The following is a 12,638-nucleotide window of genomic DNA, read 5'->3' as shown; positions in this document are numbered from 1 at the left end:
GGAGCATCCTGAACACTTTCCCTGTTCAGCAGGTCCTCTGAGACAGCAGACCCCTAGCAGCCAGGTACATCTGCACTGTAACCCAAAGCTAAGCAGCAACTTCTGGCCTCCATTTTTCAGATAAGAGTTGGAAATTAGAACGACAATCAGAGTTTGAAGGAAGTCTCTTAAAAAGAGGTTGCACAGAAGAAGCCTGGGGGCAGACATATTGCTCGAAATAGACTTATGACTAACCAGAGATGTTAAATAGCTGCTGCTCACTGAAGATGAGCTGCACAGAGCAACTGGGAGAAGAGTCTACAAGTGAGCACCAGCAGAGAGCAGGGCTGGCCGGTTGAATTCATACTGCTGGATTCACCTATGTGGTACCTAAAGCTTTCCTTTGCAGTCAGCAGAGGCCTCCTTGGTGACAAACTTAAACTTGCAACTTTTAGACCCGTATACTGGTGGAGGGAGAGAAGATCCTCCTTCTTGATGTGGTAGTGGGATTTTATCTTATACTATAGGGAAGTATTTATTTTTTATTTTTTAGATTTGGAGGAAAGAGAAAAAAAAATGTTCCTAATAGAAGTGCTTTTTAAAAAATTAATTCAAATCCTATGCAGACAAAACACTGCCTTTTTGAAAGATTTTGAAGCCCAGACCTTCAGCACAGCTGCCTACATTTCCTACCTCTCCCCTCCACACGTGTTGCCGGCTCACCTGTGTTTTGCACACATAACTGATGTGCACGTCACTGCTCGCCTGCATGTGCAAGGCCACAGCAGCTTTGGGAGCAGCACGTGCATCCTCCTCAGGTACTTTTCAGTTCAAACACATTGAGAATGCAGTTGCACACTTAAAGAAATGACCTTGCCCTCCCCTCACAGGCTCTCGCCTCTTATTTCTGCAACACAGGCAGGTGCTGTTTTTTATTGTCTTTAGTCCCATCTACTGAGACTGGGAAAACATATCACTGCTCAAGTGGATGCTCACAGAGCTGATGGTGCATCTTGTGTGGTAAGCATAGTTGTTTGGGTTTTTTGGTCACTTTCCAGGTTCTGCCCTGCAATTGTGTATGTGCTGTGTATCCCAGATTTACATGTACTTTAAATGAGAAAGAGAAAAAATGTCCTTTCTCATTTACAGGATGGAAGAAACAGCATTCAGGGACACTTGCAGGTAACGCGAGGGTTACAGGTAGGTAAAACTTTGCAGTTTGGAGCAAGGGTGGGATCCATTTCGCTTTCACTGGTGTTTTAGTTCTCCTGCTACCACATCCATTAGCTTTCATGCCTAATGTTGCTTCCAGGTGAACCTATACAAGATATTGGGAAAGCAGTCTGATCTGCAGCAGAGTTTCAGAGATTTTACCACCAACCCAAAATGAAGCCATGCACCTCAACACATCAAAAGGACTTTCATTTCTGACCAGGAAGCAAGATGTAGTGGCTACTTTGTGTCTCTTTCTGTTCTAGCAGCTGAAACTAATTGTGCGGGGAGATCGTGCTGGGATCCAGAAGAAGATGCTAAGGCAGCTGGAGAATACCTGCATACAGACGTCTGCCTGCTCTGTCCTGTCTTCTCCTAAACAGGGAGAATCCTGGCCCACACAAGGCATTGCAAAATGTGTTCCCTGGTCACACAACTAGATGTCTTGTGACCTCTTCAAGTGTCACTTTAGCCAAACTCATAGAAGGTGGCCGTGACAGATCTGCACTTTTCAAGAACTTTGTTTCCCTCTGTTTTGTGGACTGAAATAACTTACTGAAATTCACTTAAAAGTCAACTCAGTGAAAGCACTTCAAATGTGGCTATGTCAGCCTGACCTGACATCTGCTCGCATGGTTCATCTCTGAGAAGGATGTTATCAGCATAAATCAGCCTCTGTTAGGAAGCTTCAGTCTTCTAAAAACACTGATGTGGCTCAGGATTTTAGCTTTTTAAGGCAGTTCCTTCTGGGAAACAGCCACATGCACAGGTTTCCTCAGGAGGAGAAGCAGAGGAAGGGGAGGTTTGGCTCTGGGGGAGCTGCAGAAGAGGCAAAGGCTGGGGCTGGAGCCCCTCACTCCAAGCACTGCCCAGTAATGAATGCTCCAGAAGTGAGCACTCACACACTTTAACGAACTATTTTGCTTAATTCTTGAAGTGAAATCCTGACCCTATTGATGTCATGTGTTTTTTTTTTTTTTTTTTTCAGTGGCTGCCAACAAGGCCAATATTTTGCTTTGGTGGTAATCAGGAAAACTCCATCCTGGAGGGGCAGAGCTTCATAAGAGGAAGGGTCTCTTCCTGATGGCAGAGCAGGGAGGTTCTGCTCCGGCCACACATCCTGCAGGGGGACAAAGTCATCCTCACGAAGGAGCTGGGATGCCCCAAGGCCACAATGACTCTGAACTGCCTGCTGCCATCACTGCTGAGGGCTTCACACTGACAGAGCTTTCCAGTAACTGCAGCTCACTGCAGCGACTGGAAGATCAACGGAGGCCAATTTAACAAGTTAAAAATATTGTTGAGAGAAAGGAACAGAGAAACAGAAAGGGATTTGTTTTGTTTGTTTGATTTTCATTTAAACACAGCCTAAATCTCCCTCAGAAAGAGCTGGGAGATGGTCAGTCCTGGCTCTGGCCTCTGCTGCATGCTCACAGCAGAAGGCAATGGACATGGCAGAGCAGCAGAGTCAGCCCAGGCCTGAACATCAGCTGAGGAGGAGTGGAGACAAACATGAGGAAGAAGGAAACAAGAATGCCAAAGCACAGGAAAAAAACATGGGGGAAATGCCTGTTGTTTCCTGCCCTCCATGCCCCTTGCCCATCCCTTTCTGATTTGGGATGGCCATTTTCCCTCTGGGGATTCATCCTGGGTCTCCATCTAAATTAATGTTTTCTTTGTAAATTTATTTTAAACACTCCCAAAGATTTTAAGTTACCATAAATACTGGCATGAATTCAAATGTAAGAAGCTCAGTGCTTCAGAGGGCACCTTCCAGTCTCTTTTGTCTATAGTTATATAGACATGTATAAAGTTATAGTTATTTATAGAAATGGCTGCATTTGGGGTTTCTGATGGTTTATTTTCTGATGCTAGCATGGTTCCTCAGTCCTTTAAGATTCAGAGAGAATTTCTAGGAATCCTTTACTGTATTTCCTAATGTCAAGCTGTGCGGTAACCACTGTAATTGACAATAACAAAAATATACAGTAGTATCGCAACACTAAAACAGTGAATTTACCTGAGCAATAGCTGATGGGTCTCAGCAACGTACCCCTCTCTCCCTGAACCTCCACAAGAAATGCACATTTAGGGCAAAGCTATTTAATCTTTGCAAAGTAAATGGAGGCAAAATATGTCTTTGCTGTTTGTGCAAACAGCCCTCACTGCTCTCAGGGCATGAAGGTGATGCTAATAGAGCACTTACCCCTTGCTGCAATGCTGAAATTTCCCACCTGGGTTCACTGCTGGGGTTATGCAGCTATGACCTAGCATGTAAAATTAAAATCTAGTGTAGCCTTTGGGCGGCAGGAAAATGAGATTTTTCTTTACAGTTTTTTTCTTTACACTTTTCCTATAGAAAGGAATCTCACAGCTGGGAGCTTTCTGGTGCCAGAGCTACTACTACTATTATTAATAAAAAGTAATTATATGGAGATTCCCACTAGACCTGAAAAAAAAAAATATAAACTATTTAAATTTAATAACTAGGACACCAGGTGTCAAGGTGGCAAATTTAGACATTTTTTTAAAGCTCATGGAGTAAGCCTTTGTGATACCTAATATCTCTATTTTCTGAAAATCTGCAACTTTCCCAGGAATTGCAGGAAGACCTTTTATTTTTTTCCTGACTCTACTTCAACTCTACCTGCAACAGCATCAGTCATCAAGACATGATTCCTAAAATTATAGCAATATTACTTTCATTCATCTTTAAAAGAAAAAAAAAAAATTGCAAAGAAAAAAAAACACCTACTCAGCTACTTAGCTGGTGTTAATGCCTTGGGCTGTGATTCCTAAAATAAAGTATCAGCTGGACCGTCTGACTTCAGCCTGACTTTCTGAACTTATTTCTGAACTGACTTTCTGGCTTATTAAACAAGATTTATTTGGTTTTCTCTGTGAATTGCTCCAAAGCTCAAAACCCAGCCATGTGATGTACAGACACACAGCTTTTAGGAACACTATTTTTCCTCCACTGACAGATTAACCAAAATTGTGCCTGATTTCTGGGGAAAAACATGCAGTGTAACCTCTCATAAGCCCACGGCTACTCATCCCAGGAGAAGATTTGATCCTTTGCCTTCCATAATATGCCTGCAGAATAGTTCCCTGAGGTTACCTCAGTTAATTAGGACACACAGGTTTCTAAATTTATCCTGATTTCTCTCCTGTTTCTAAAGCTACTGCTGCAGGCAGTCATTAGTAATCTTCTGTAGAGTAAAAATGTTAATTTAGGTTTCATCTCTGCTGATACCAAGCCGAAAAACTCACAAGGGTCAGCTTAATCCTCATCTGCATACAAAAAAATGTTTGGTTTATCTCAAATGTAATTAGAAATGTGACTCATTCACCGCAACAGTGAAAACCCTCAGGAGCGGGGTGTGCTCCCATCAACTTAATCCAGTCACTAAATCAAGATATACTGATGCTAAAAGATGAAAACCACATTAAGTGTATGCATTGAGGAATCTGAACCTGTTTAACTAAACCAATTAAAGTAACATGTTTTAAAACAGTGTTATCTTCATAGCTCATCAACACCTTTGTTTATTGCAGCCAGAGGGCTTCGAACACCCTGAGAGCCAGATGTGAGGTTAGGTCATGGAGACGGATTGCCTTGCCTGAACAACAGAGGTCCAGAGGGCATTTTTAGGAAAAGGTTCAGTTTCCCTTGCTAATAAAACACACCTCATTCCTAGTGTGAGTTTGCTGAATTTCGCCTTCCAGTTAATTTTGGTTGCTCTCAGTCTTGGTCTGCCCTTAAAGCTTTTGCTCCATGTGCGGATACATAGGTTTTATGATCAGGTAAGCACTTAACTTCTCCATTAAACTTCTGAATAGCTTGAGGTCCTGAAGGCTTTTCTAAGGTTTCTCTGGGCTATGTACTTAAACCTCCCTGGTTCTTGCCCTAACACCAGTGGTTAAACTACAACCCCCTACCAACACCCGATGGATTCTGATGGGCACAATCACAAAATCCTCCCTTAAACCTGGGATTCCTGTGTCAGGGATTATTCCTACTTGCTCAGGACTGGCAGGCTTAAATTTACCTCTTGTGACCTGTTATCTCTTCGGAATGATTCTCTGTAACTTTCTCTGCAATTAAAGAATTCTTGAAAGCAAACATAAATGATATTTTTAAAAAAGGTACCTATTTTAAGCCCTTACAAGACTTCTGCAGGTTTTTAGTTCTAAAAATGACTAAACTCCCAAGTTGTTATTCAATATCTTCCAGTGTTACTATCAGAATAAGTGTTTCATTAGCATCTTGTGATGTAACTCCATCATATTTTTTCCCCCAAATACACACTGGACATACTTAGTGAACATTTCTGCCCTTTTGCACTATTATTAGGTCTACTAAGGTGTCAAAATTATTGTTAAATCTCTATGTATTCATTCTTACCAGCCTTCACTGTTTTGGCTACAGATTCAAAATTGCATTCTTTTTGTTTGTGTATCTATAATCTTTTTTCAGCTTCCTATTTAATACGTCAATTTACAGCTTTATTGGTTTATTTTGTTTTATGTTATTTGTCACAAATTGTCTCCCATTCTCCCTTATGCTAGGTATTTGTTTGTTTGAGCTGATATAAACTTCTCTCTCAGCAACAAGATTGTGTCTATTGGGAATCGACTAAAATGTTCTCAGACTCTTAATTATGTGCAACAGGGAGGCCAGCCTCATGCATGCTTCTCTTTAACCTGGAATGTAACAAATGTACACTTTTCCCTTTCAAAAACAAGGGATTTTTTTGGTAGAACCCTACACTCACTTGTAACAGACTCATTAGTGGTTTGATAAATACAGCACGGAGTATATTCTCATACTTTTAATTATCCAATTATGATATGTTAAATTAAATTACAATATGTTAATCATTTAATTGTATGCTTAGGATAAAATACCACTACTTTTTTTTTTTCTTTTTTTGTTTAAATTTTAGTATGCACTATATAAGACAGTGTGTAGAGTAAATGTGTTATGAAACCACTTGCTTCAGTAAATTACATTTTGTTTAAGTTAATACTACGTTATTAGTGATAAATATTTCTCATGCCCATAAACACTACTTGGCATAAAATGATGAGAAAGCTACTACAAGCTATAGATGATGGTGGGAACGCATGCACTACACACACCCTTTTCAATGGCTTCATTAAAACATTCAGTAAAAAAATTGTAAATTGCACATGAAGCCAAAAACAGACATCAAAATGCAGCAAAAGAAGAGGGGCCCTTTGCACCTACAGTAACTTGTATTGATTTATACAAGGTAGGAGTCCCAACATATTTGTATATGCTGGAACAGCTTTTAAAAAAGATATAGAATTAATTTACAAAATACCTAAAGTATGGTCCTTCAGTGTTTTTATTCACATCTTCTACCCACTTAGCTACATTATATTCTCTTTTGAACCATGGGTTTAAATACCTGCGGAAAGCAATGGAAGGAACAGAGAAAGCAGAAGAACAAGAATAGAAAATCTGAGAACACACAGCACAAGCTTAGCAAGGATGTCTTCATCCCCAAAATGCAAGTGAATATGGCAAATAAATCAGTATGGATGTTGGGTGAGGACTAGGCAACGTGTACAACTGCATGAGAAAATCTGAACTACAACAAGACTCGCATGTTTGGTTTATATGGAAGATGTTTGGGACATATCATTCATTTAATACCTGAAAGGTAAAATTCACTCCTATGCAGAGGGCCAGCATTAAGCTCATGGTTTGAACTCCTCTCATGATCTCAAAATAATGTTGAAGGGGAAACTTTTTGGCTCCATCCTACAGTTTGCTTGTTGCAGAGACAGGTTTGTACCAATTGAGAGTAAATCGCAAGACAATTGCTAAGTGAGCACAGAAACCTGGGCTGGGCCCCTTCTACAGGAATGAATTTAGGCCTCAGTGTGTTAAAAGTCTTGAATTTTTTGCCACTGCAGTGGCAATTTTAACACTCATGTGCAAATAAACCCCTAAATTTATAATGATTGTTTCGTAGGGCAGGATCACAAGAAGCTTTCAAGGAGAGGTGGGTTGTGGGGTTATCTCACAATTTACAGAAGCAATCTTGATACCAAAACCACACTTTTCGGGGGGGGGGGGGGGGGGGGGGGAAGGGGGGGGGGGGAGTCTGTGCTACACACTCATATTAGTTACATGAAAACTGGGAAATAAAAATGGTGTTTAATTAGTTGACAGTAATGTTACCAGAGGAGAAAATGTTTTGCTAACTGGTATCTCTTAGCCCCCAGTACCAAGGCTAGGTAATTCCTCCCCCTCCATCATGTGAATTAAAAAAGGGCAACATAGAAGCAGCAACCTGTCTGGTCCGACTCAAATCTGGTTTTGTAGTATAAGAATTGCAAGTTTAACAATTATTTGTAATCACCACCTTCATATAACAGAGACTAACACATGTTGAAATAGGAAATAGCTTGTAACCAAGGGAAAATGGAAATAACATTCCTTTTTCAATATATTTTCAGTATTTCTGGACCAGTTCTTACCACCCTCATTTATGAAGGGGACTCCAGTGACCTGGCACTGGGAAACAGGCCTGGCAAGGGACTGCTCAGGTGAGTAAAGTGGGGCCGGTCCACGTCAGTTAACCCTGCCCATCTTTCAGACCATGTCGAAGACAAAAGCAGCAGCACTTTTTTAACGGCTTAGGCCTCCTTTTTTGTTCTGGAACTTCTCCCCGCCCCGCGCAAGCGCAGCCACAGCTTTGGGAAAGTACTCGCCCTCAGCCACAAGTGCTCGCTTCTCAGTAGCTTCCTCAGCTCGCTTACTTATCAGGGATCAGGAGTGCTTTATGCTTTCCAGCTCAGGTACTTAGAGAAAGAAAACGCCAAAAGTGGTAGCGCAGCAACGGAAGAGCTGCAAGTGAAGCCATGGGCTGATGGCAGCATCGCCAGGAACTAATTAACTTTAGGTTTTAGCGTTAATTGTAGGTGCAACTACATGTTTTCGGACATTGCTGCAGTACTTTTGACTTGCTTTTTTTTTTTTTCACTTAGAAGGGTGTTTTGGTAACCATGAAACACTCCCGGCCTGGCTTCCTGTATGAGAAAACAACGTGTCAGGAGGTATCTGAGCATGCAGCTGTGGCACAGCCGTGTGGCCGGCCTTCCTGGGTCTGGCTGCACTACAGAGCACCGCTCACTGCCCCGGGCCCTCTGGTACAGCAAGACCGAACTCGGGTCACTGCAGACCATAAGTGATACCATCAGAAAGCTCTCATGTTGATCTCCATGGCCACATACATATTCGTTAACGACAGCCAGAATCTGCATTTTCTTTGGGTGAGAAATTCCCCTTTACAACGAAGGTGTCCCTACACAAAAGCCTCCAGCTCAACCGACGGCTTGATTTGGCTTGCAGCGCGACATGCAACCGTGCGAAAGACCTGGGCTCAAGGGTCCTGGTCCTCCTCAGGCTGGTGAGGAGGAAGGCTAGCTAGCGCTGCGTCAGCAGGAGTGCCTCCAAGCAGTCACGGTGTTTCGCCACAGTGAAAACTATGGGATACTGAGGGAAAGGGGCTCGTCACGGGATCAAACGGCAGCCCAGAATGCAGGGGCAGGTGAGACTGACCTGTGATCCTGGCTCCCTGTTTGGGGGGGGTCAGAGCCCTCTGGGCTTATGCCTTGGGCCGGGGTTTGGTGGCCGAGAGAAAGCCCAGGCTCAGATGCATGGGTTACCCTGCTGCAAAAACACAATATATAATAGAAAGTCTAAGCCAACGATGTTCGTATCAGTTACAACAACGAGGAAGATAAATGCTTATAGGAAAAGCAGTGCAAATTAGCAATGATCAGAACTGCTATTTGGCAAAACACATGTTCCCTGGGACCTGTTTTAACACAAGTTCCCAATTAAACTTCAGCTTATTCAGAAAACCCTCATTATCTTTCCTGGATAACTCTAATTGATTTTAACAGAAAACTTGTTTTATCAGGGCATTGCATAAACCCTGCTTGTGAAAAAGCTGCAGAAACGCTGGGCCTGTTCGCATTCCTTCTGTGTGAACCAAACCATCTGCCTTTAATAAAGAAGAATTTTGTTTTGAAACATCTAGAAACAATTTAAAATATCCCAAAAGAGCTTTAGCAGTCTCTGCAGAGTGATACTCTCAGCTGACACCTCATATCATGAATCTGTTAAATACAAGGAGTTGCAGAGAGGTATGTGCAACCACGTACGTTTCCAGGACATTTTTCCAGTACATTTTCCAGGAACTGCCCAATGCAACCCTCCTGTCAGTGCTGTTCATGAGGGCTGCACAGCTTAAAACTTGTGCAGTGCTTAAGAAATTTCATTTAAATGATTAATGGCAAGATTTTCCATCTGATGCTTGCCTGTACACAAAAAAAAATACTTGTGCATAATGTGCAATTACTGCAGACCAATGAATACACCAGATTCTTTTATAGGCAAGTGTATTACTGTGCAACTTCTGGAACTCGTGGTAAAAAAAATTAAAAAAATTTAAAAAATTTAAAAAATTCTGCACAAGGTATGGCAAAACTGAACACCGCCTTTCAGCAGGTAATCTTTCTGTCTCTGTTATCCACAAGAAACCAACAGTGCTACCCTCTTTTTCTGTCTCAACAAATATTCTTCATTGGACTTACAAGGGTCACATAGGTTGGTTGGTTCTCCATTTCAGAACAGATTTTAAGGTTATTCTGTGTTCTCCAGAGAAATTAAGAAAGTAAATTTGTCTGGGAAAAGCCTCCATTTATTCTAATGTATCCTCAAAGTAGCTGGCATTGCATTTTGTTTTGCTAGAAATCATTGGGCATGGTTAAACCATTCTCTGTCCTTTTTTTCTTCTCCCAGAGCATGTTATCTCTCTGAGCAGATCCACTGTGTGCCCTGGGCCATTCTCTCCATTCCCCACTGAATCTCACCACATGTGGTTCATGCAGTGAGAGCTCTCTCTCCACAGGGTAACCGGCTTGCCAAGGAGACTCAGACAAGCCATGCAGTCCCATGCAACCCAAGATATTCCCCCATCAGGAGAAGGGAATTTTCCAGCCAGCACGTATCTGCCAGGAAAGCACACACTGCTGCACTGCCCTCGGGTAGCCACAGCCTTCTACATCCAGCACCAGGGCTGCTGCTGGGGTGAGAGACCATAATAAGTATCAGGGAGGAAAGCAGAGAATTTGGTAGAAATGCTGGGGTACCTTTGAAAGAGAAAAATTTTACAGGGAAAAAAAAATTCTAACTCTCACGCTCCCTGTTTACTCACTGATTTATTACTCTAAATATCCTGTAGTAAATGTATTACAGCTAAAGCTAAGCAGCACGCAGCACGAATAAAAGAAATATGTCCATTAGAGTTGGTGGGGTGTTTTTTTGCCTTTTTTTTCTTTTATTGAAAATGATAATCTTCCCAACAATTATGTTCACTCTGAGATTAAAAAAAAAAAAAAAAAAAAAAAAGCTGATCTGTTTTCATTTTTTACAGACTAAATCCAGCCCCAATTTGTGCCTGTGCTGAAGGATAGAATAACAATAAAATTAATTTAACTATATTGTTTTTATAAATCTTATTTGAGAAATGCAATTGGAAATGAAGAAAAGCACAGGACGAGTTTCTAAAGAACTTCCAGTCTCTTTTGTACTCTTAATGGTTTGGCCAGATTACTTTTGCTTTTATCAAACTGTCACATGCAAGGAGGAAAGAAAACCATCAAATAAATAATGTTCCATTAAGAGTTTATCAGCACTAAGACCAAGAGCACTGGGGCACTTGACAGATAAACTCCCCCAAGGGATCTAGGAATGATATTTCTGGTTCCATATTAGCATTTTGGCCACATAATGTTTTAATTACTATGTAGATCAAACTATTATTTATGTAACTGGAAGGAGATGGTCTTCTCTATGTATCTTTCTAAGCCTACTTGCCTCAAAACAGTTCACTGCAGGTGAAAGAAAAGTTTCAGAACAAACTTAAATCCCCAAATTGGAGAAAGCAGGGTCCAGAGAGGAGTTAGAATGATTAGTTTCCAGCAGGGTTGGTATCAAGCCCACTTGCCCATATAGGTGCAAAGTTAGTACTACTGGTATAGGGAAAGGGCATTGTCATTGCCATCACGGTCAAGAAGGGGTCATTCCTATGTGGCATAAGTGCTGTAAGAGCAAGCCAGCATTTGACAAGCCCAGAGATTTTGTTTCCAGCCATTCCCTATTCATTCATGAAAGGAGCCTGAACCAGCAGGATTAAGCACATAGGAAAGGTTCTTTCCCAATGGGGAGCACTGCACACATGGTCTCTTCAGTGACTGTAACCACCTAGACAGCAACTCTAGGCCATGCTGTAGAGGTCTGGGGATCCATCGCTTGGTAAGGACTGCCATTAGCCGTTTATTTCAGGGCTTACTCAAGACTGGCTGTTTCAGGATTTGCTGGCTTACAACTATAAGCTTCAGGGTACTCTGAGAGCAGACAGATACCTCTTCTAAAGCCTGCAGGCAGGCACACAGAGATACACAGTGCTAACTCTGCAATGACCCAACCCAAGGTGAAGGCAAGGGGAGGAAACAGGTTATCAGAAACTAAATATTGAACCAGGATACACTCAGCAATGGCAGTTTACTGTAGACAAAAGCCTGTAGTGATGGTGCAGGCTGCCACCATCATTGGGAATTGCTATGGGAACGACTGAGGAAGCCTACATAAAAAAGAAAATCGATAGTTAATTTTTTTTTAAGAATACATAAAAAGAGGTTGAAATACATTAGCCAAACCATTACCAGATTATCAGTCAGCAATCAGAATGTGCCACAGGGCAAAAAAAAAAATGCAACTGTCTACTTTTCAGTATTCTTAATCTCAATCTACAAAATACAAGTATGAAAACTCTACTTTTTGGCTCTGCTGTTGTAAATTCAGACTTACTCAGTTGAATTAGACCGTGGCCTAAATCTTTTGCCTCTGACTTTCTTTCTGTTTCCTCCTATATTACCTGAAAGAAATCACAGGATAAAGACAGACGGTAAAACATCGTGAAACACACAAGCGTTCCACTCCAAACTGTACATTCTCCTTGCATCCCCAGCAAAAGCCACTGGCTATGACCACTTAAAAGCCATAGGTCAGTCCCTTTTGATTTACCTCAGACCAGGTAAACTTGACACTTAGGTGATCTTTCACTACCTTTTGCAGCAACTGTGCAGAGCAAAAAACTATTTAGTTTCAGCATTCACTTGAGAAAATCACTGCTTCAAGAAAAACACTAAACACTGCACGGTAAAATCACAAAAGTTGGCAAGAGTGAATGGACTTCCTCTTTTTCATGTTGGCTCACACTGGAGGAATAGGAGAAATTAGATCTAATTTCTACATGTAAAGCATTGTGAAAAAAAGGTTCTTGTGTAGGACAATGCTAAATCCTAGCTCCGGGTTAACAACAGGCACAATGGCAAGG

The 12,638-nt window shown here is 41.5% G+C and overlaps 1 protein-coding gene across 3 annotated transcripts in view; it reads right to left on the bottom strand.

Annotated features, from left to right (window-relative positions):
• ADAM22 (ADAM metallopeptidase domain 22) overlaps positions 1–12,638 on the bottom strand; it is a 135,042-nt gene that overhangs the window by 4,157 nt on the left and 118,247 nt on the right. For 2 of the 3 annotated variants that reach the window (XM_084508040.1, XM_084508042.1), the window contains 3 exons: positions 12,110–12,176; positions 8,792–8,902; positions 6,543–6,629 (listed from right to left, as the gene is read on the bottom strand). In XM_084508040.1, coding sequence (XP_084364166.1) covers positions 6,543–6,629; positions 8,792–8,902; positions 12,110–12,176 — 265 coding nt within the window. The remainder of the gene's footprint in view (positions 1–6,542; positions 6,630–8,791; positions 8,903–12,109; positions 12,177–12,638) is intronic. The other variant, XM_084508041.1, reaches the window with a different exon arrangement.

The sequence above is a fragment of the Aythya ferina genome (genome assembly GCF_964211825.1).
Source record: "Aythya ferina genome assembly, chromosome: 2".
NCBI lineage: Eukaryota > Metazoa > Chordata > Aves > Anseriformes > Anatidae > Aythya > Aythya ferina.
This window is presented reverse-complemented; position numbering and strand designations above follow the sequence as displayed.